The sequence below is a fragment of the Haliaeetus albicilla genome, chromosome 15, assembly GCF_947461875.1.
Source record: "Haliaeetus albicilla chromosome 15, bHalAlb1.1, whole genome shotgun sequence".
NCBI lineage: Eukaryota > Metazoa > Chordata > Aves > Accipitriformes > Accipitridae > Haliaeetus > Haliaeetus albicilla.
This window is the reverse complement of record NC_091497.1, coordinates 6,763,752-6,786,547: the sequence shown is the minus strand read 5'-3', so window position 1 is coordinate 6,786,547 and position 22,796 is coordinate 6,763,752. Positions and strand designations below refer to the sequence as shown.

Genomic DNA, 22,796 nt, shown 5'->3' with positions numbered 1-22,796 from the left:
GCTGAGTCAAAGGCCATCCTAAAGGCAGAGCGTACAACATTCGCTGCCTTCCCTTTCCTTGTCCACAGCGCCGGAGTCACCCTTGGTAAATCCATATGGGGTATTAGCAATCTGTCTGTCATGTGGCTGGCAATGGCTTCTAGAGGATTTGCTCTGTAACTTCCCCAGGGACAGAAGTGAGGCTTGTGTAGCTACCTGAATCCTCTTCTTGCCCTCATTGAAGATGGGTGTGACATTTGCATTTTTCCAGTCATCGGGAACCTGCCCTGATCACCATGATGTTTCGGTGATGATAACATGGGCCATCTCCCTCAGCACCCTTGAGTTACATCCCATCTGGTCCCATTGACTCCAGTATGACCAGCTGGGCTCAAGAGCTTCCTAACTGTCTTCCTTTAGGGCAGGTGTTGCTTCAGTCTCGCAGGAGGCTTGGGGACCTGGGAGGCCCAAGGACAAAACTAACCAGGGAGAATTGAGGTGAAAAAGGCATGAAGTGCCTTGGCTTTTTTCATGTCCTTTGTCACTAGGTCCCTTTTTCCACTGGGCAATGGGTCCACGTTTTCCGTAGCTGTCCTTTTGTTGTCCCTTACTGTGTCAGTCATATTCTAGTATTGTTACGCAGGTAACTCCTCTGACAGACTCGTTGTAAATAAGCAGCATCTCCTTATAGATATTCTAAAACAAGGCATGAGTGATGTATAGAAAATTCTGAAGGCAACAGAAAAGATTAATTGAAATTTTCAAGGTAAAAGTATAGAATTACATAATGAAGGCTGAGGGCAAAAGTTTAAAATTAATCAGAATAAATTTTCACACACTGGAGTCACCTGTACAAATGAGTTTCACAAAATCTTTTGAAGGGCACTAGTTTTGACATTTTAAAAAATGATTCCTGAATGTGTATTTGTGTAATACCTATTTATACTAGATATGAACTCTGTCTAAAAGAAACACCTGATGTCTTTGGAGGCATATGTCTGTGGTGCCTACGAACTTACTGTTTTAGGAGAAAAGGTCCATCACTAGGTTTCCTCTAGGTCCTCTAGATTTTCAGATACTGAGCAGTGTCAGACACTGGACTTTGAATTATACATGTCACTACCCTCGACTGGGGTGGTGTTTTCTGTGGTCTCTGTTTACATTAATGGTGAATATTAACATTTAAGGAGCCTTTCAACATTCTCTAATCTCTTTTTTAAATGCACTTGCAGTCATGGGAAATTCCTTTTTGTACTTTCCCATCTTATGATTGAGTGCACTCTTGCATGTGAAATCTCTGTTTCTGAGTCACTATTTATCACAGGAGGAATAAAACCTGAAAAGCACACCACAATTTTGGTAATCCCTCAGGTCATTTGGTAAAAGTAGAAAGAAATCATTTAAAATTACTTTTCTAAGAAGGGAAAAGATCTTTTTCTTTGTTTTTCATCTCTCTTCACTTAATAAAATCTGATTTACTTCAGTGAATATTGTCTACAATGGAAGCACTTCTGATGAATTATTTTTCTATGTGGCAGTCTTATAGCTCTGCCAATAGACTCCTACAACTTAAATAATTTAAATTTAAGAATGTGTTGTGTGTGTTTATACAGGTGTTTTCTGTTTATGTAAGAAGGATTATATGCAAAATTGAACATTTTTCAGTAGTTCCTGAGTTAGCATTCTCTATACATTCAAGTGCATCTGACTGTGTGTTAAATGGATGGTGCTAAAAATGTTCCTATAAGTAAGCTGTAGTTAAGTCCTCAGAGAGGAAGCTTTTCAGCAAGCTGAACTTCAAATATAACAAAATTATAACAAAATGCTCTTAAGCCACAGCCCATTAAATGAGCAAAAATAATATTTGAAGGGGTTTTTTTCATAGCTGTGGGTGTTGCATTTGGCAGTTATTCAGGAAATGTAAGTTTTGATGTTCAGACCGTCATTTCACATAGTATTATTCCTATCAGTAGTTCCTCCAGAAGGGAAATGTATTTTTGAGTGAACACTTCAAGTTATTTAGGTCCCGGTTTGTGCTATTTGCAGAATTCCAGCTAAGATCCCTTTCATGTAAAGGCCTGTGGAAACTGCAACTCTTGAAAGTTTTGATAAGCTGGTGAGCAGTGAAAAATTACCCCATGCAGCATCCCACACCTCTCAGACACAAGACAACACAGAATCACGGGCAAGGATTCAGCTGGGGGAGATGTGCACCTGAAGCGACCTTTTTTGTTCCCCTTCTCCATCCTAGGAAGTATTTTTGTTCTACAGTCTCTCACATTCATGCCTTTGGCATTGGTTCTGCTGTGGCCTCTGATGTTGTCATTAATACTTCATTCAGTTTTCTGGGTGTTTTACTGTGAGGAACACAGGTTTTGTATCTGGGTATAGGGATGAGATGCGCTAGTTTATGTTCACAGGTTCAATCTAGGTATCTGGAAAGGTGCTTGAGTCTTAAATTTCTGAAACTGCTTCCAATGAGGGTTTAGAAACTTAATAAACATCTTATGCTGTGATTAAGGTGAGGACCCTAAAGAAAGTTAGTTATTTGTAGGGCTGTGGAAGTCACTGGCATAGGGAAGTTAAATCAAACTGTTGATATTCCCATCTTAGATACTGCAGTCTATTGGCAATCCTGTAACACCTCAAGCCTGGGCAAATAATAGGAGCTTAATTTCATAAGTGAAGTCATTTCCATAACCTTTGGGAAAGGTATAATCCTCACCATTTGTCCATTTGAATCAAAGAGGTTTTGTTCTGATGCAGGAGACTACTGCTGTTCTTTGTGTGCTTTGTTTCGTAGAAAGTCTGCTAGTAGACTAAATATGCTGCCTTCTCTGCTGCTTCCAATCCTAAACACTTGGAAATAAGATACTTTTTGCCACCTGTTGTTCTCATTTGCTAATGAATCTATTATCCTGAATGCTGCCAGTTATCTAATCGTTGGTTCCCAAGGAACACCTTTGTTTGCAAGGTGGTTATTACATTTTGATTATTGCGTACTTAGGATTAATTCCTGTTTCTTGTTTTGCACTACTGTTGCTAGTATCATTCTTATTAACCATCTATATCTTTCTTTTTGCAGCTTGGGTCCTGTGTTTGCACTGTTCATACCATTTTATTCCTCCATTCCAAGAGTGCAGGTGGCACAAGTATTAGGCCACTTTTCTATCACAAACAAGACACTGGTCTACATACTGGGTTTACAGGTATGGTATGTACTTGCTTGTTCATCTTTTAATGAATTACTAATGTAGTAATTAGTATTTCTGCATGTTCATCTATGCAATTGTGATGCTTCCGCATGTATGATTCCACATATGTTTAGCTAGTGACTGTCCCATCAACTGAAATATTGAAAAATGTGTGTTGCTAGTATGCATTTCTACATGCTGAAGTGGTGGGCAAGTGATCTGTTCTTCCATTGTCTTCTGTCTTGATTGTCTTGCACAGGACATATATAATATAATATAATAGACAATTCTACAATTTTTTTTTTGGTCAACAAAATGAACTAGACAAAAATAGATGAAAACAAAACCTGGTGATAAGGCATATGTATGTTTTTACCTTTCTAATTTGCTTGTATTCTTGATTTTGTTTATTTTCCCCTTGTCTGTTAGAGCTCAAACAAAGCTATAGAGTACAGTATTTTTCTATGGTAAGACTGTCGGTAAATAATCAAGGTTTTGGCTGAATTCCACTTTTATGTAAATTAATATTATTTGTATATCAAGCATTACCATGTGACAGGTAATTTAAAATAGTGTAATGTAGAGCACAGCAATATCATGTAGTATTATGTTAAATTTGAGTGGAAAAATATAGGTACTTGGTACAGAAAGGCAGTAATTGTTCAAAAAAAACAACAAAAAAACCCCATCAGCCTAGAAATGAACGGACACTCATGTCACAACCTGAATTATGAAACAGGAGATGTGCAAACTTATGAGAAATTATACTCATTTTTATATATTATAGGGACTGAAAAATAGCTCTAGCACTAGCAATGGAAAGCACCGTAGTTATGTGAAGCATGGTAGTGAGTATTTTAGAATGAATGGTCAGTTTCAGAATATTGTCTTGTGCTCCACATGAACATTTCATTCATCCCTTTTGCTGTTCAGTGTTTGGATTCCTTCAGCTTCTGCTCCAACACCTTATTTTCTTGATCTTTCAGAAATCTTGTTTCCTCTCTTCCAAACCCATGAATACCACTATTATTCCGGTCTTTGGGCAAGCCATGATATTGTCTGAGCTCTTTTTCATCGTGTTCTTTGCCTTTTGCTTTCATACACACACCACCTTCGATACAGATCACTGCTGTTACTAATCACTGTGTCTTCGCTGGATCTTTCCCTGCTGCGTACAGAACGGTTGCTGCCATCACACAGAGGCTGAGGGAAAAGTCACTTGCCTTCTCCTCCTCTGTAAACTCTGCCCTTATCTCAAGTCACTCTTTCCATAGTCAGCAGTCTAGAGGGAAGGTGTTCTCATGATTCATTCAGCATCTTGCAGAACTATTTTAGTAACCAGCATCAGTCTAATTTTCAGCCTATTTTTCCAGCTGGCAATAACCTTTTCCAGGTGATTAATCACGGTACTAGAAACAATGGGCTGCCCTGTTGGCTTATCAGGATTTTCTTAAAAATTCACTCCAACCTATTTCTGTGATTTCATGTCGACAAATAGGCCGCTGGGTGAGAATTTTATTTCTTTAATTTTGATGCTCATGCTTAGTCTCTCTGTGACTGCACATCTGAGAGCTTCACTTGCCTGCCCTGCTTGGAACTCTTCTCCTATTGCTGCTGAGTCATTTCCTTTGCTTCAGTCTATCTTTCAGACTTGTTTTTCTGTGCAGCCTATAACTGACATCCTGTTATACTTAGTACGCTATATGAAAATAAAATGTATTGTTCTGTAGAAGGAGAACAATTGTTGGATCCCTGTGTTTTTTCCACTTCTGCTGCTTCTGGAATACATCTTTTTTTAATGTTAAACTGAATTGTCATAGAGATAAGTGTCTGACTTCTCCCATTGTCATGATAAGTACATAGCCTATATAATATTGCAAGATAGTAGTTCGGACAACAACAGCTTTGTAAAATTAAAATTTTAAATCACTGCTCTTGTCTTCTAGCTCTTAACCTCTGGTTCCTACATCTGGATTTTAGCCTTAAGTGGATTGGTAAGTCTTACTGTTTTAAAAATCATGTGTTGCTTAAAACACTCTGTTATGTATACAATCAGTGCAGTATATTTGGACTCAAAAAGAACTGAAATTACTGAGTAATATTTTTATTTGTGATGGTAAGTAGAAAGTTTTCGTCTTCAACTTCCAAAGGTGTAAAGCACTAGCTGGCGGGTGATAAACTGACAGACAACGAAAGAGCTGGTTAATATTTGCAGGGTGCCACTGCTCTCTGAGTTAATTTTATTGCTATGGATATAGCTTTAGACCCACAACTACAAATGAGACTATTGAGGAAATGCTGGAAATGTTTACCCTATTGGTTGGGGTTTTTTTTCAGTTTTCAGCAAGCCTCAAGCTTTTATTCCAAAAAGCAACTTTTAACAACTTTGCTGTGAGGATTTTTCATGTTTTGCTGTTCTCATAAGACATCTGTAGTGTAGCCGTTTCTCACTATGGTAACGGCAGTAAGGGTGCAAAATCACTTTCTTCACACCAGTCAGATAAAGTCGGTGTGGTCTGTCTTTTTCCTTTCTGACTCTGTTCTTGGTACTAAGGCACTTAGTCCTAAAACAGGTTGTACTAAATCTTCCAGATTGTTAGATACTGATAAGCTTCTTTTAAAATTTTACAGACTTAGAAATTAGGAGCTCAGACTCTGATTTCTTCACCCAAAATACTGTCTGCTTTTCAAACAGTGAAAGTGCCACCTCTTCCAAAGAAAGTCATTATTAAGTTGATGCAATCTTAAGAACTTAAATTGTGGCCTGGCTATTTAGAACCTACTAATTTGAATTTATGGTGAGCTCAGAGTGAAATGCATGTGGACACTTCACATAATGCTGCTATAACTCAGTAGTTTGGTCTCTTAGCATTTGCATTGACTGTTCCAAAATATTCTGTGAGCTCACAGGATAACTAACAGGAGTGACGGAGCAGTAAATAATGAAGTCTGCTCAGCAGTTCGGTCTGACCATAAATATCGATGAATACAGTGCAACTAACAAACCAGAATTTCGCTATCCTGCAGATCAGCCCAAGCCTCTGTGCCCACCTAAGGATCTGTGACTTCCTCCAAACACACTAACCTTCCTGTTACTCTTCTGGCTCTTTTAATAGCCCTTCCTTTTGAACAGGTGTTCATTAGAGAGGGAAGGAAAGGAAAGGAAAGAAAAGGAAAGGCAATTTAACTCCCTCTTTCCTGGTTGCAGGAACTGTATGTGTACTTGGTTATACAGACTTACGAAGAATGGCTCAAATAGGTTTGGTTGTTTGGGTTTTTTTCATAATATATTATGTGGTTCTTATTTTGATTCCCTTTTAATGTACAGTTTTATTCCATTGTATAATGCAACATTCTTAGGATTCTTTTTCATAAATGAACTTTTTTTTAATTGCAGGTTTACACTGTGTTTTACATAGGTATAAGTCCATAGGAATAAACTGAGCTTTCTCTGTGTCACAGAAAGGCTTAAAAAAATCATTTGAAGTTTTCATATTGCTTCAGTCAGCATAAATTAAGTCCTCATCAATGATGATGTGTTTTCAGTCTCAATTTTTTCTGCAGCAAGCGGAGAGCTGCACTCTACCATTTTGTAATAAGTGCTACAATCTGGAAAGAAGTTCGTGTTCTGAATTTCAGCCATTTTTTGCACAGCATATGTGTCACACTCCTGTGAATAAGAAGTCTCTTTTTCTCTTCTGTTAGAAATGATAATTTGGCATCTTTTGAGAAAACTTGATATAGGAGTAAAATTTCACAGTATATTACATAATCTGAAGAGGGATATGAAACACTACAAAGGTACCTTTTAGCACTGCAAGTGTAGATACTTGATACCATATGTATACGTACAATTACAGAAATACGTAGGTTGTCAAATCAATGATAAGACATTTCAACAGCCTATGTATTTTTGTAATTCTTACTGCTCTTGATGTTTTCTAACATATTATATCTTTGTTGAATCAAATTTTCATGTATTTGTACAAAACGGCTGAGTAAATGCATGAACACCAAGTCAGCTAGGTGTGATACTTAGTCACTAGTTCATTGACTGTTAGAGACTTCACTGTCTGTATTGTTAGCTCTAATGATCACTTAGACCCCCCATATGACTGTACATGAAGCTGTTCTGCAATTTAGCTTTTGTTGCACTTCTGCTGACGTGGAGTATTAAAATGGATGGTGCTGGCACAATTTCTGAATTGTTGTCAGTTTCCACTTTCTCCACCATGTTCCCGGTTAACGTTAATTTAAATTCTCACAATTTATATTTTGACATGTGATGAACACTCTTAGACTAAATGGGATCTGACTTTCCAGGTACAAGATGTGGCACTGGAGATTGATTTCTGTGTTCATCCTTGCTGTTCATCTAATGGTGTTAAGACTTCCCTGTAAATTCCAGGCAGGGCGTAGAGCAACTGGGAACTGTACTGCCTTGAATTCTTGTTTTCAGTGGTTTTGAGCCATGCCATCATTACGGAAATGTGTTTGCGTGTGTGTATGAGTCTCATGTATGCAGGTAGGCATTGATGTAACGTGCCTGGTGATAGGGAATTTTAGACAATTTGTAGTTTGATGCTGGATCGTTCTCAGTTACAGAGATGACAGCATGTGTTTTGTTATTGGAATACAAAAGGTCTACTGTGTCTGTCTTTGCCATGAGGTATATCTTCCTAGTTCTCTAATTTTGAATCAACATGGGAATACACTCTTAAAGGCAGCTTCTTTACTCTCCAGATGAAAGTGGAGTACCTCTCAATTACCATTCTTTTGTTATGTCAGTATGGGCCTGGTAATTTCAGTTGCTGCTGTGTTGTAAAACATGCTGTTTAAATACATGATGCTTTTTTACAAAGGGGAGAATTTAAAAAGTAGACTGTAAACAAATTCACAAATCTGATGTAATCAGTAATCTGTAGTGTTGTTATGATTTATGAGACTAATTTAGTTTCTTGTGATTTGTTTTGCCAGGAATATACCATACTTGGTACATACAGTCCAGATTTGTTTCTTATGATAGGGTGTTTTTTATGTCATAAAATTAGGAAACTTCATATTAGAGTTGCAGATGTATCATGAAAGTCATACAGCCTATTTGCATTTGACTTTTAAGCCAGAAATTCTTTCAACAGTTGTTTACAGAAGTGCTTCCATGTAATGCATATCACTCAGTTTAGTGAAGGCCAGAAGCAGTTTCCCTACTATTTTTTTTCTTTAAAACAGTTAAAACACCTTAGAAAATGGTATCCACTTGAGTGTTTCATTGGACACATACATATCAACCCATCTTCTCTCCTCTTCCCCCCCCCCCAAACTCTCTTGGGTTCTCGGCTTACATCTCTCTTTGCTATACTCTTGCAGGATTGAAATTTGAGGGGCATGTCAAGGCTTGCTCAATCATAGCTACACCATACCTGCTTTAAGAAGTAAGCTCAGGTTGGTACCAGCAGATGAGAGATGCCCACTGGGACATGCAGTTCCCTCCACTCATTAGTATAACGTTGTTGTCATACAGATCACATGCCAGGGTTTCTGCTAACCTTGTAGCTAGGGCTATATTTCATAGGGGAAAGGTATCTTTTAGACCCTTTCTGTGATTTTAGTGTTGTAGCCTCTTTCTTCTTACCTAGTGTCATTTGTTTATTTGTTTGCAAGGTGACCTCTGTTGCACAAAGTTCGAAATCTGGAATACCCCAAATCTTCTGTGAGCTGCCTTGAATTTGTGTAAAGTTCAGTTCAAACCTTAGGAAATCGAAATTGTCTTAACCTTACAAATGCTGAAGTTTCTAAAACCCTGTTTACTTTGCAGATTTCACTAAGCCAAATACAACAGCTTTCTGCATTGTTTCTGTACTACTCTGTGATTTACTTTTCTCAGATTGTATGAAAAGTTGCACTTCTTATACTTCAGATATTGGAAAACTGTAGAGAATCTGTAATTTAGAACATGTACTTTAAAGGCTTAAGGTTAAGATAGAAAGTTCAGACAGTGTTGAGTGCTTGGTTTTAATTTCAGTTCTGATTTTTGAATGCTTTAGTTCTTATTCATATTTCTTTGAAATTGCTGACTTGGTTTTACACAGACTACAGGTATCTGTTGTTAAATGCTCCCAAGCATACTTGGGATTGTTTTGAGTTCTGTTTCTTAAGAACTTCATTCACCCTTTCTCTTATTCATTCAGCTGAGGTATTTTTCTATAGTGAGTTCCTATTCTTTAGGATCGGCATTTACAGGATAAGATGTGTTTGGCTGGGAAGCAAAATATTTAAACCAGACTTTCATTTTTTTAGTTCTTGTCTTAAAAGTAACATTATGTAGTTAATATCTGATCAGACCTAAGACTCATTGATTTTTCTTGTTGTTATTATTCTTCTTCCACATCTTTCTTGAGTGATTTTGAACAATCCTTACTGAATTCTTTTTGTTGTTTTAAAAAAAAGTTTTGAAGGGTATGCAGAAGCATTTGTATTACCACACACACACACAGTGCAGTATTGACACTTAAAATATCATCCCTTCTACATACTTAAAATTAGTATTGAATACGTGCTGACTTTCTCGAAGAGAATCTTTGATCAGAACCTGATAATGTAGTATGCAGTTACCTCCACATTCATGTCCTGCTATGTGTCCTTCTTCATTCTTCGGTTAGTCTGGACATCCTCCAGTCATCTACATTTAGTCTTATGTAGATCTTTAGTCAATGTCAAAGTCTGATATGCTTTGAATTCTTTGTAATTGTATAAATATAAATGGGGATTCAGGTAAGTCTACTTATATCTAGTTAAATGTCTTATGGTATTCCTTTGGTGACACAGAAGAGAGTCAGTCTAATAGGATTGAGTTTGGATAATCTAAAAAAATGTATGAAAGTTATGCATTAATTGTTTTTTATGCTGTTGATTTATAGCCAAGCAATATTTGAATTGGAGTTCAGGACAGATAAAAGTTAATTATTTTCAATAACCGAAATCATGTTTTTAATTCATTCTTTTAAATTTAGAATTTATGAAAAGCTATAGTGAAGGCAAAACTTACTAGAATTATGAAAATTAAGAAATAATTAAATGATGTGTTACTGTTTTGAATATTGTTTTTGTGTAAAGTTAAAATCTAGTGCACTCATAATAGCGTTAATAGTTGCTATATAAAAGATGCAAAAAAAAAAAAAAAATTGACCAGGATAAAATTTCAAGACCTGATACTCAAAATTAAAGCACCAGTACTACAGGGTCTTTTTTGGATTATATGGATAACTACAGCTCTTTTTCAGGAAAGTTTGTAAAGATGCAGAAAGTGTTACCAAAGCTTTTGATTTCTTTTCTTTTTCTTCTTTTTCTTGTCAGTGTTTCTTGAAGTCCTAGCTCAAGGAGTCAAAAGATTTTTTGGGAATGTCAGCTTTTATAGTAGTAAAATAAGCTTTTAACCTTTGTGTAAACTACCACTTCAGAATCCAAAAGAATGTCCCTAAGGCTTAGAAATCATGAAGGAAAGTTTTGGGGGGGGGGGGTTGGTTAGTTGGTTGTTTTTTAAACCCTTATGATTTTAAGACAATCTTGCTAGTGACTTTTTGGAACTTGAGTTGTGATTTCTGAATATTTGACATTGGTTTTACAATATATGTATCAGTAGTATTGCTAATATCAGTGAGACTACTCACTTACTAAAAATTCTGCCTATGCTTAAGTACTTTCCTAAATAAAAACATGTATTTTATGTGTAACTGATGTGATTCCCCTTCGCTGATAGAACTGCCCACCAAAGACCCAAGTATTAAGATGGGTCACAGAATCACTGAGGCTGACATCTCTCCAACCCCCCTGCTCAGGCAGGGCCACCCAGAACTGGTTGCCCAGGACCATGACCAGACGGCTTTTGAATATCTCTGAGGATGGAGACTTTACCACCTCCCTGGGCAACCTGTGCCGGTGCTCGGTCACCCTCACAGTGACAAAGTGTTTCCTGATTTTTCAGAGGGAACCTCCTGTGTTTCAGTTTGTGCTCGTTGCCTCTGCTCCTGTCACTGGGCATCACTGAGAAAAGCCTGCTCCCTCCTCTTCATTCTACCCCTTCAGGCATTTATATACTTCGATAAAATCCCCCTGAGCCTTCCCTTCTGCAGGCCACAGTCCCACTTCTCTTAGCCTCGCGTCATGTGAGGGATGCTCCAGTCCCTTGATCATCTTTGTGGCCCTGCGCTGGACTTGCTCCAGCAAGTCCATGTCTTTCCTGTGCTGGGGAGTGCAGAACTGGGCACAGTACTCCAGGTGCAGCCTCGCTGGTGCTGAGACAAGAGGAAGGATCACTTCCCTCAACCTGCTTGCTGACAATGCAGTTCAGGAAGCTCAGCATATAAGTTGTGAAGTGCATAGCCTGAAATAAGAAATGGAAAAGCAATAGAATAACAGAGATTAGGAAATGAAAAAGAAGCATTGTCTCTTTGTCTCCTGACTTTAGGACAGGTGCAGATATCCGTATGTAAGCTAACAGATGTGCTGAATACCACCCAAAACTAACATGAGGTATCTGCATGTGGGCAGTGGTCAATATTCAGTTGAGTGACTGTTGGTGACTTAATTTGAGATGAGTGTCTCTACGTTATACTGACTCTATTGACTTAATTTCCTCTGTGGTGGGAGCTTAGACAACTTGCTACGTGTAAACACATGACAGCTGACTAAGCTGACAATACTTACTCCTGCATCAGTTAATGCATCTGAAAAAAAAAGTAGTTGATGCGCCTGGCATACAGGGGATGTTAGTGTGGAAGTGAGGTTGTAATTGTTTGGGGAGGAGGGAGATGCAGATATTTCCAATTCTGGAAGAAGGAGAAAATATTGGGAAAGGAGGGGAGAAGGTAATAATGTGTCATAAGATATTTTCTCTTTTATATCCACGGCTTCTGAGATCCTGTAGAAAAATGGATTTTAGTTTTCAGTTTGTATTTCACTTATAACTTCTCAGCTTCTCTCTCAGATCTGAGGAAGAGTTTGTGTGCCCCAAATCTGGTCTACTTGGTCAATTGTGCCAACTAGTTCAACAAGAGGTAGATTGCTTCTATCAAGCTTTTCTAGCCTGTACGTGTACTCCATCATGGCTGCAATGTTACCATTGTTTAGAGAGGGAATCTGAGAGAGTAATTCAGCTGTGTGCGTACTTTGGAGACATTTGCTATAGGATGAGTCACATCTTAATGGTGCCCGTTTCTCTCTGTTGACTATGAAACCAACTTCAAACAACCAGCTCATAAGTAGGCTTTTAAATTGCAGATGTCTGTGATGAGGTAGATAAATCCAGTCATGATCGTAGAATCATAGAATGGTTTGGGTTGGAAAGGACCTTAAAGATCATCTAGTTCTAAGCCCCCTGCCATGGGCAGGGACACCTTCCACTAGACCGGGTTGCTCAGAGCCCCATCCATGGCCTTGAACACTTCCAGGGATGGGGCATCTACCACCTCTCTGGGCAACCTGTTCCAGTGCCTCACCACCCTCACAGTGAAGAATTTCTTCCTTATATCTAATCTAAATCTACTCTCTTTCAATTTAAAGCCATTACCCCTTGTCCTATCACTACATGCCCTTGTAAAAAGTCCCTCTCTGGCTTTCTTGTCGGACCCCTTTAGGTGCTGGAATGCTGCTATAAAGTCTCCCCAGAGCCTCCGGGCTGAACAACCTGAACTCACTCAGCCTGTCTTCATAGGAGAGGTGCTCCAGCCCTCTGATCATCTTTGTGGCCCTCCTCTGGACTCACTCCAACAGGTCTATGTCCTTCTCATGTTGGGGGCCCCAGAGCTGAACGCAGTACTCCAGGTGGGGTCTCACAAGAGTGGAGTAAAGGGGAAGAATCACCTTCCTTGACCTGCTGATCATGCTTCTTTTGCTGCAGCCCAGGATACAGTTGGCTTCCTGGGCTGCAAACGCACATTGCCAGGTCATGTTGAGTTTTTCATCAACCAGCACCCCCAAGTCCTTCTTCTCAGGGCTGCTCTCAATCCATTCTCTGCTCAGCCTGTATTTGTGCTTGGGATTGCCCCGACCCATGTGCAGGACCTTGCAGTTGGCCTTGTTGAACTTCAGGAGGTTTGCATGGGCCCACCTCTCAAGCCTATCAAGGTCCCTCTGGATGGCATCCCTTTTTTCCAGCGTGTCAACCGCACTACACAGCTTGGTGTTTCCAGCAAACTCGCTGAGGGTGCGCTCAATCCCACTGTCCATGTTGCTGACAAAGACGTTAAGGAGCACTGGTCCCAATACCGACCCCTGAGGAACGCCACTCGTCACTGCTCTCCACTCGGACATCAAGCTGATGACTGCAACCCTTTGAGTGTGACCATCCAGCCGATTCCTTATCCACTGAGCAGTCCACCTGTCATATCCATGTCTCTCCAATTTAGAGACAAGGATGTTGTGTGGGGCAGTGTCCAATGATTTGCACAAGTCGAGGTAGATGATGTCAGTTGCTCTTACCTTATCCACCAATGCTGTAACCCCTTCCTAGAAGGCCACCAAATTTGTCAGACATGATTTGCCCTTAGTGAAGCCATGCTGGCTGTCACCAATGACCTCCTTCTTTTCCATGTGCCTTAGCATAGTTCCCAGGAGGATCTGCTCCATGATCTTGCCAGGCACAGAGGTGAAACTGACTGGCCTGTAGTTCCCTGGATTTTCCTTTTTTCCCTTTTTAAAAATGGGGGTTATGTTTCCCCTTTTCCAGTCAGCGGGAACTTCCCCAGACTGCCACAACTTCTCAAATATGATGGTGAGTGGCTTAGCCACTTCATACGCCAGTTCCCTCCGGACCCACTGATGCATCTCATCAGGTCCCATGGACTTGTGCACCTTCAGGTTCCTTAAACGGTCTTGAACGTGATCTTCTCCTACAGTGGGTGGTTCTTCATTCTCCCAATCCCTGCCTTTGCATTCTGCGACTTGGGCGGTGCGGCTGGAGCACTTGCTGGCGAAGACTGAGGCAAAAAAGTCATTGAGTACCTCAACCTTCTCCATGTCCTGAGTAACCAGGTCTCCTGTTTCATTCCGGAGAGGGCTCACATTTTCCCTAGTTTTCCTATGTCTTTTATGTAAAGAGGTTTGGTTAACAATATGATGACGATCACCTGCAGAACTTTAGCAGAAGCCCAAGGGAACCTGTCCTTAGGTCACAAGTACAAGTTAGGAATAGATGTACTGTGCTGAAATAGCAGTACAGCCATGCTTGCACATAAACAAAGAATGATTGAGATCTGATAATGACTGCACCTGACCAATGAAGATAGCATTGATGGACTCTGAAGAAAAAAAAATTCAGGGTATCTGGGAAACTTATGAGCCCAGTCAACTGGGAAGGAAATTGAAGAGAATTAGTTTATTATTATTGTAATTTTTTTTCTGTCAAGCTAACTGTTGCAAAAAGCTGTTTATACTCTTACTAACTATTTCTGCAGAAAAAAACCAAACAAAATAATCTGTTGTGTTACAATTACATTGCAGGTTATAACTACAAGTTGAAAATACATGTGTAGTGGTTTTATTTGTTGGGTGATTTTAGCACCATCTCTCTTGGTTTGATAAATGTGTTTCTCTAATCAAGGTAAATACAGAATCTTGACACAAACTTTAACCCCTTGTTTTGATTCTAGCTTAGAATTCAGAACGTACTAAAGATAAAGCAGATAAAATGGGTATAAAAATGTCACTTCACCTGAAGAATACTGCTATTTGCTTTCAATTTGTTGATATCTAAAAATAGCAAAGTCTTGAATACATATGATGACTATATTTAAACTATTCAGAACAAAATAATGAGTATTTGCTGTCAATTTCTAACCATTAGGCAAAATAATTTTCAACTTCATTTTCTACACCAATCTGCCTACTGTTTTTTTCATTTGATTTCCTTTTTTAGTGTTAATCAAGTACAATGATTTTAAATATCTCAGTCAGTAGTGGAGCATACATGTCTGTCGTGTAAAATATTTGGAGAGGTTCCCTGTTCGGTTTACCTAATGTAAAAGAGAAACTACAGCTACTTCCTTTTTCTAAAAAGTGTACAACTTTGGAGGGACATGAGGGAAGGGGAGGGGAAGTTGGGCTTTATACAGGGGCGGGAAGAGGTTAGGGAACTTCATGTGAAGGACCAGTAGTGCTAAGCCATGATTTAAGAAACTGAAAAAATGTAAGCACACTTTTTACTGCAGCATGCTACCCAATTTCCAGCAAACTCCATTTCCTCTGCTTAGCATTGTGCCTCATACGATATGGTGGATGAGGTTATAGGTTATGGTGGTGTGACTAACAGAAAACAACTAAGATGTGTTTTATGTTGCCAGCCAAAAATTCTCCATTCTAACAATGTGAACTTAACTGCAGTGTCTTTCTGTGGTGACTTTTTAGAGCCTAAAATACTGTGGAGACTCATCTGTTTGGGGAAATAGACCTTTAATCTGATGTACAGTGCTGGAGTTGGGATATAATGAGATCATCTTATCCTCATTGAATAAACAAAGTTGGCTTACTTTCTTAAACACTAGAAATTCACTACATGTCTGTAACAGAAATGGTGTAAAAAGTTACATTATACTTTGCCAAAGCTTGGGGGGGGGGGTTAATTATATATATCAAGTTCTGCATATGAACCAGCTAAAGAGGAAGTACTTTGGAAATACTTGACATTAAGATGAGTGTATGACGCTAAACCAGACTGAATCACAAGACCTGTTTTAACTACAAATGTCTCGATTCTGGGTTTATTGGAAATATGCAAATAGCTATCTCTTCCTCACCAGATGAAACTTCCTGAAAATTTGATAAAACTGAGCACAGCCTTTAAAGTGTCTTATACTTCCATCTAATAGCTTTATAATTGGAGTAGTAAATCAGGGAGCGAGGAAGGGGAGTGGCACTGAAATCCTAACAGATGTGCAGGTAACAAGGTGGATTGCCAGTGTATACTTGGTGCTGTTCACTGCTGAGTCTGTCCTTCCATCTGTTTATAGTTGTGAAGAATTGCAGTCTCACACGATTGCTCTGAACAATTACTGGTCCACAGTAAGTTTCTTGGCAACTAGATGCAGAAGATGTACTTCTCTTCTGCTAGTCCCACACATTTTTGTCTTGTTCGTTCACCAGGTGCTTTTTATTTTAGATTTTACTGTGAACTTTATATTGCCAAACTTCTTGACTTCCTGCTTTGTGAGCACAGAAGTCTACACGTTTGGGTTGTGCAATGAATTTCTGTCCAAGGCAGGACAAGGAGGGGCCAAGACACTACTCTGCTGGTGAGGAGCAAGGAGAGAGAAGACAGCCCACTGGAACTGGTGCATTGGCTGTAGACCAGGCACGCTACTCCAATGAGCTCAGTAAAGCTAGGAAGGCAGGTAGGAGCCATGCATGTGAGTCTCACACACAGTGCTAAGTGCCATTCTCCATTTTAGCGGCATCCATAATCTTTTAGCCTTACAAAGCCTTTTCTTCTGACGAAATGCTCTGGAATGACTTGCTCTCTAAAACTACCTGGAAGGAGAGCATATTGAGGTGGTTGTTGGTCTCTTTTCCCAAATAGGACAAGAGGAAACAGCCTCAGGTTGCACCAGGGGATGTTTAGATTAGATATTAGGAAAAATTTCTTCACTGAAAGGGTTATCAAGCATTGCAACAGGCTGCCCAGGGAAGTGGTTGAGTCACCATCCATGGAGATATTTAAAAGATGTGTAGACGTGGAGCTTAGCAACATGGTTTAGTGGCGGACTTGGCAGTGTTCGGTTAAAGGTTGGACTTGATCTTAAGGGTCTTTTCCAACCTAAAAGATTCAATGATTCTATGGTTAGCCATCTCCACTTAGAAAAATATGAGAATGCTTTTACTGATGCAGCTACTAATTGTTGCTTGCAGTACATTTTCCCTTTTGAGACAAACAAGTCCCAAAGTTCTGAGACTAAAAACATGCTGCTGCTATCTCTTTGCTGTATTTTCTATCTCGAGTTGATAAGAAAATGATTCTGTTTGTGGTTAATGTGTTCAGACACGTGTCAAGATTTGTCATACATTCAGGGAGATGTAGATTTTCCTATCACTGCTTGCTGTGTTTTGTTCCTGTGACTTTTTGAACCCGTTCAAGATTTAGGGTGCCCTGAAAACATTAGACCTTAACAAAGGAGGTGATAAGAGTGAGCAGGGAGAGATCAGTATCTGGGAGGGACATTTGGAAGACATGAGGGAATGCTGTTGTGATGTTGGACAAAGTATTTTGAGCGGGAGCGCTTTCCCTGCCTGGTTACCCCTGTGCAACCAGGAGTGCAGAATCCCTGGGACCAAAGAAGAGGCCTGGCTCCATAGCCTGATGACACAAGGTGGGAGGAAGGAAGATAATTTGTAGGTTCTAATGCTGCTTATGCATTTTGCATCTAAGAAATCATCAGATTAAATGTGTGTGTAATATTTGCAACCTGGTTCAGTAATTCTTGCTCCCAAAAAAGTAACCTTCCTGGTAGCCCTGTAATCTAGGTTTTCTTGAGCCTATCTACGTAACTGTCTTGGGACCAGGTGGTTAGCTTCTGAGGGACCTTCTTGCTAGGTAGATACCTCAAGCACTACATAGCAAAAGTAGATGAGTTGCAGAAGTGGTACGAATTTTCCTCCACTTACTCTTTGGCGATTATAGTTCTATCTTAGTTTCCAGTTCATGTGCACAAGTTTTGGTCGTGGGCTTACAGCCATCTGGAACAGTTTCACTAGAGCTGAGGAGAGAATTTCTGAGGTCATGAAGAAGCTTCTGTTCCAGCACCCTGTCATTCCTGGAGTCCAGTCAGGACCTTTCTTTGAGTACAGAAAATTTTCGTTAAAGGCAGCCTTCACTATGATGCCAGAGATTATGGCCTTCCTCTTAGCCCATCCCATTTACCTCCTTCCTCGTAGCACAAAAAGGTTGAAGGGATTAAGGGTGGTTTAAAACTGTTCTTTCTCATTTTAGAATGGTAGCCTGTGTTTGGTGTTATGTCCAACCCTGAGAGCAGTCATAAAATGAAAGTAAAATAAAAGGAAAATCAGTGTTTCCCAAAGCAGAATGTATTTTTGTTATGTCTCATTATCTCACTGCATAATTACCAATAACCTTGTAAATAATCTGAAAAATATCCCCCTCCCAAAGAATGTTGCATTTTTGTATACTGTCTGTCTTTGCATGTGCAGCAATTCATTTGGTATGTATATACAAATGTCAGTGAGATAAAATAAATAACCCCAGTTAAATAGCTCAGGTGTGGAGTTTCTACATTGCTTCTAGCATAATTGGATTGTTTGGGTATGTTTACGGATTTTTTGGGTGTTCGTATCTCTTCCGGTTCGTTTCACACTGTTGTCATAGCATAATTCTTGTGGCATAACAGACAGTAAATAGTCACAAATACAGAAACATGGCATAAAGCAGAATGCAGACTCTGAGTTTGTGCAAGAACTTTGGCCTTTCTGCTGGACTGCTTTGGGCTCAAATGCTAGGGGTTCGTGATGGGATTTAAAATGATGGCTGAGTGATTACTGTAGATCATTTATGTATGGGGCACATGGATTTCTGTTGCTCCTCCTGAATCTGAAATGAAATCAAGCCCCAAGGCAAGCATGAGTGTGAACGCAGGGAATAGGTGTTTTTCTTATAGGTGGGAGAAAGGCATCACAAAAACTGGCTTTTTCAATATCACAGTTTTTAATGAACTGGTTTTTGAACCTTTGTTTGGTTTTTTTTCTCCTAGAAGATCCTTTTGGAATAAGTCTGTGCATACTCTTAGATTTAACTTCAAATCAGCAGTTTTGCTTTTGTTTTTATGGGAAGGAGAGACTTGGGTGGTGGGGGCAGAATCCTTAAGGGGGGTTGTTTTTCTAGGGAGTGTTTACAATGCTTCAGCATCCTCAAGGGCAGCCTTAATCTTCTTAGGTCAGCATGCAGCATACCCTGACCAGTTCCTGTACTAGAAATGAAAATTTTGTTTGAATTTGACCTGTTTGAGAAAGGGTCTCTTGGTTTGGGCTCAGATTCGGAAACAAAAAACTCCAAGAAGCTTTCTGAGTCATAGGAAATGCAGTACACAAATTTAAGAAAGTAACAGTCTGTAGTTGTGGGGAAGTTGGAGGTAAAGAAATCCCCTATCATTTCTCTGATTCTTGTCTGAGAACTCTGGGTAAGTATAATTAAAAAGTGCTTCAAAAAACAGAAAGACCAACTGCTATCTGCAGCTAAATACAAAGTATATTTGATGTATTTAAGTTTTTTGGTTGTTTTGTTTTGTTTTTTTTTTTTTAACATTTCATTTTTGGTTTTAGGTTTCTGGTATTTGCTACAATAGCAGTATATTAAAAGTTCATCGAATTCTTTGTGTGCCCAGCTGGGTAGCAAAGATATTTTCTTGGACTCTTGAACCAATCTTCTCATCTGCGGAACCAATGAATGAAGTTCGAGTGGGAATGGGAGCAACAGTTGACATCCAGAGGCAGCAGAGAATGGAGCTACTGGATCGTCAGATCATGATGTCTCAGGTTGCCCAAATGAGGCGGCAAAGGCAGCAGCAGGTATTCATATATGTTCTGTAAGGATTACGTTAAGTTATGGGAAAAATACATGTTCGGTTCATGTATCCTTTGTGGTTCCTGTTTCTTTAAAAGAATGTATTTCTTTATTCTTCTCCATCAGTTTTTCATAAACTGTTGTACTGCTAATAGGCATTTAAGTGTTTTATATAGCTTTATATGTTAAAACTGCTTCACAAAGTGTAAGCAGAATGTCAGGCAATCCTGTAAGGATATCGGTACTTCTGGCATTCTTTCACCAAAAATGAGGCTGAAAGGTGAAGTGATTGCCTCTTGGTGATCTTTAGTAAGAGCCATTGTGGAAAGTTAGGAAGTCATAATTCTCCTGACTCTTCGCAGTATTTGTATTGTTAGCATCCTTTTCAGAGAGATTGAAAATTGTCTGTGTAACTCCTTTGTTTGCAGATGTACTTTGAATAATGTAATAATGCCATGTTTAACGCTCTTGTTTTATTTCCTTATTGAATAGAATAGCAGAGGCTTTTTATTTTCTCTGTTTTAGTCAAACCAGCAAATGCAGATATTCACATACTTGGTGTTTTATGGGAGTAAAACAAGGCAGATGATGTCTCAGTTCACTTTTTCCTGTATCTTAGATGTATGTGTTACTACTCTTATCAAACCTAGCGGACAACATAGGCCTTGCATTGCTCTATGTGAATGTATATTGCTCATAATTTAATCACAGCCTAGCAATTTGAGGTCTTTACTGAGTTTCCTCTGTCTGAAACACAGCTCTGTACTAATACACAAGTTCTCTTTGTATTCGAGGTAGTGTAGTGCAAGTAGGTATAGCTATGTTACCATTAATAGGTTGCCAGAATCAGAGGTGTGATGGCATAAAGCTTTGGCCAACAACTGGGGTATGAATCTTTGTTTCCAGTCCCTGATAACATAGTTTTGTTTTCCTTAATTTCTTAATGTTTCAGTCTGATGAAATTGTTCCTTGGGTGGAAAGATCCTGATCTACTTTTCTCAATTCCCATTAGAACATTAATCAGTTTTAGCATAAGAACTGAACTAGAAATGACTCAATTCTTGAACATTGCCATTGTAATAGAAAATGCATTAAAAGTGTCTGTTGGGCTACAAGCTGCTGGGAGGAGTGCAGCCAAGTTTCTTCAGATGGGAGGAAGAAGCCATTTCCAGTTATGAAGGACTATCTTTATATAATATATCTTTAACTGCAAAATGTGGTAAATAAGTTCAGAACAGTAAATGATAGAAGAAGAGTTGATAACATCTTCTCATCTTCTCTTTTCCTTAGACTATGAACAATGAAAGTGGAAAAATGTCTTTTCATGTTTGACTTCAAATAGACTTCTTTAAAAAGGTGGAGAGGTTTAAATAAAATAAATGAACATTGTTTGAACATCAGTAAGATGCTTCCTTTTACAAGTTGCCGAAACACTTTCAAGTAACAACCTGCATGTTTGGCATTTAACTTGAGTGCAGCATTTAGTTAACTGATAGTGCTGATCTGTGAAACCAGTGATCGGAAGGCATTGGGATCAATGTATGAATGTTTCAGAGAGGCTCTTCAGAAAAGTTGTGTCATGAAAGCTTTTAACTAGCCTTTTTTTTAATGACTCAGTCACAGAATTTACTGGCCATCAACTAAATCATGAAAAGCATCATTCACAAATGTTGAGATGAAGTGGTAAAAATGAAAAGCAGGCTAATTTTAATCTCAAAATAATATTTTAAAAATTGAAAACCATTTTCTGGATTGCTGTACTTGGGCAATTCTTTTGCTTTCAGAGGCTTGGAAAGGTATAATTTGAACACAGTGGAGTTGAACAGATCACGTTACAGATGGAATTTAGATGATAATTTTACCAGTGGGAGTCAAGCTGATAAAGAATCCAGATCAGTTTCTTAGGGAGGTTTTCTTTGTGAAACTGAAAATAATAAAAGCTGCAAAGTGTGTATCAGTCATCAATTATATTCTCAGAGAACATTGTGCAGATTTGTGGAGTCCCAATACGCTATCTGTAGGTAATGTGCCATAAGTGAGATAAACTAACATTTTCTCCTCTGCTTTACGTTTTGTTTGGTGAGGGAAGTGAACTTTAACTTTCCTCTGTACGCCATAGTGCAACAATTTTGTTTAGCTGCTGCTTGAGAAGGTGCTCTGCTCATTCCTCCTACTCCTTTGCTCTTCAGTTCATCTGCTTGAGAAAAGAGACAATGAAGTTTCCCTGTATATTGGTAGCATTATGGAAGGAGACCACAAGAACGTGATAGGTGGTTTTAATGGTGCTCCATTGTCCGTATAGCATGGGAAAGTGTTCTGGCCATAAGGAGGCCCCTTTCTTACATAGACGCTTTTTGTAGTAAGCTTATTCTTCAGGTCTTTGCAAGAAATTCTGAAGAACGTGAGCCTGACAAGTTATGCAAGCCAACACAAAAAGAGTAAGAGTTTAAAAAAAAAAATTTAAAAACCATAACTGGGAAAGAAACTGGGCAAAAAACTTTTCTCATAAGTTGCTTTTATTGTACCTCCAAGATACTGGGATGTAAATAATTTTATCTTTATTTTCCTGCTGTTCACTAAGCTCTTTTATCCAAAGCAAGATTCACTTTGGATGCTTTCTACCAAAAAAAACCCCAAAACAAACAAAAAACAACAACAAAAAAAAACCAACCCCAGCCATCCCAGAATTTCTTTACTGGCAATTCTTTGAGCTTTACCCTTCCCAGTCTTTCTCTAGCTACAGTGTTCTGGTCTGGAGGAGCCTGAAGCATGGAGCTGTGCATGTGAGTGCTGGGTTGTCAGACACCCATAACCTCGAGGAGTAGGTTGAGTATGGGGTAGAATTTGAACATAAACCGCCAATTTCATTACTTGATGTACCTCATTTTAGCCCTTAAATGTTCAGTGGTACTGTGTCTGAATATGTTGTTAGAAACTGAAAAAATTATCTTACGTTGCTAGTTTCTTGGGGGAGTGTGGTTACATGGTGACTGATTTTTGTCTTGGTTTCTAGTTGCTGTGGATACAGCCGTTAAACAGATGGTACCGTGCATATCGAAAACTTT

General features: G+C 39.0%; 1 protein-coding gene across 1 annotated transcript in view; it reads left to right on the top strand.

Annotated features, from left to right (window-relative positions):
• Nucleotides 1-22,796, top strand: part of UBAC2 (UBA domain containing 2) — a 105,511-nt gene that overhangs the window by 63,840 nt on the left and 18,875 nt on the right. The window contains exons 5-7 of the mRNA XM_069802407.1: nucleotides 3,065-3,188; nucleotides 5,120-5,167; nucleotides 19,491-19,736. Coding sequence (XP_069658508.1) covers nucleotides 3,065-3,188; nucleotides 5,120-5,167; nucleotides 19,491-19,736 — 418 coding nt within the window. The remainder of the gene's footprint in view (nucleotides 1-3,064; nucleotides 3,189-5,119; nucleotides 5,168-19,490; nucleotides 19,737-22,796) is intronic.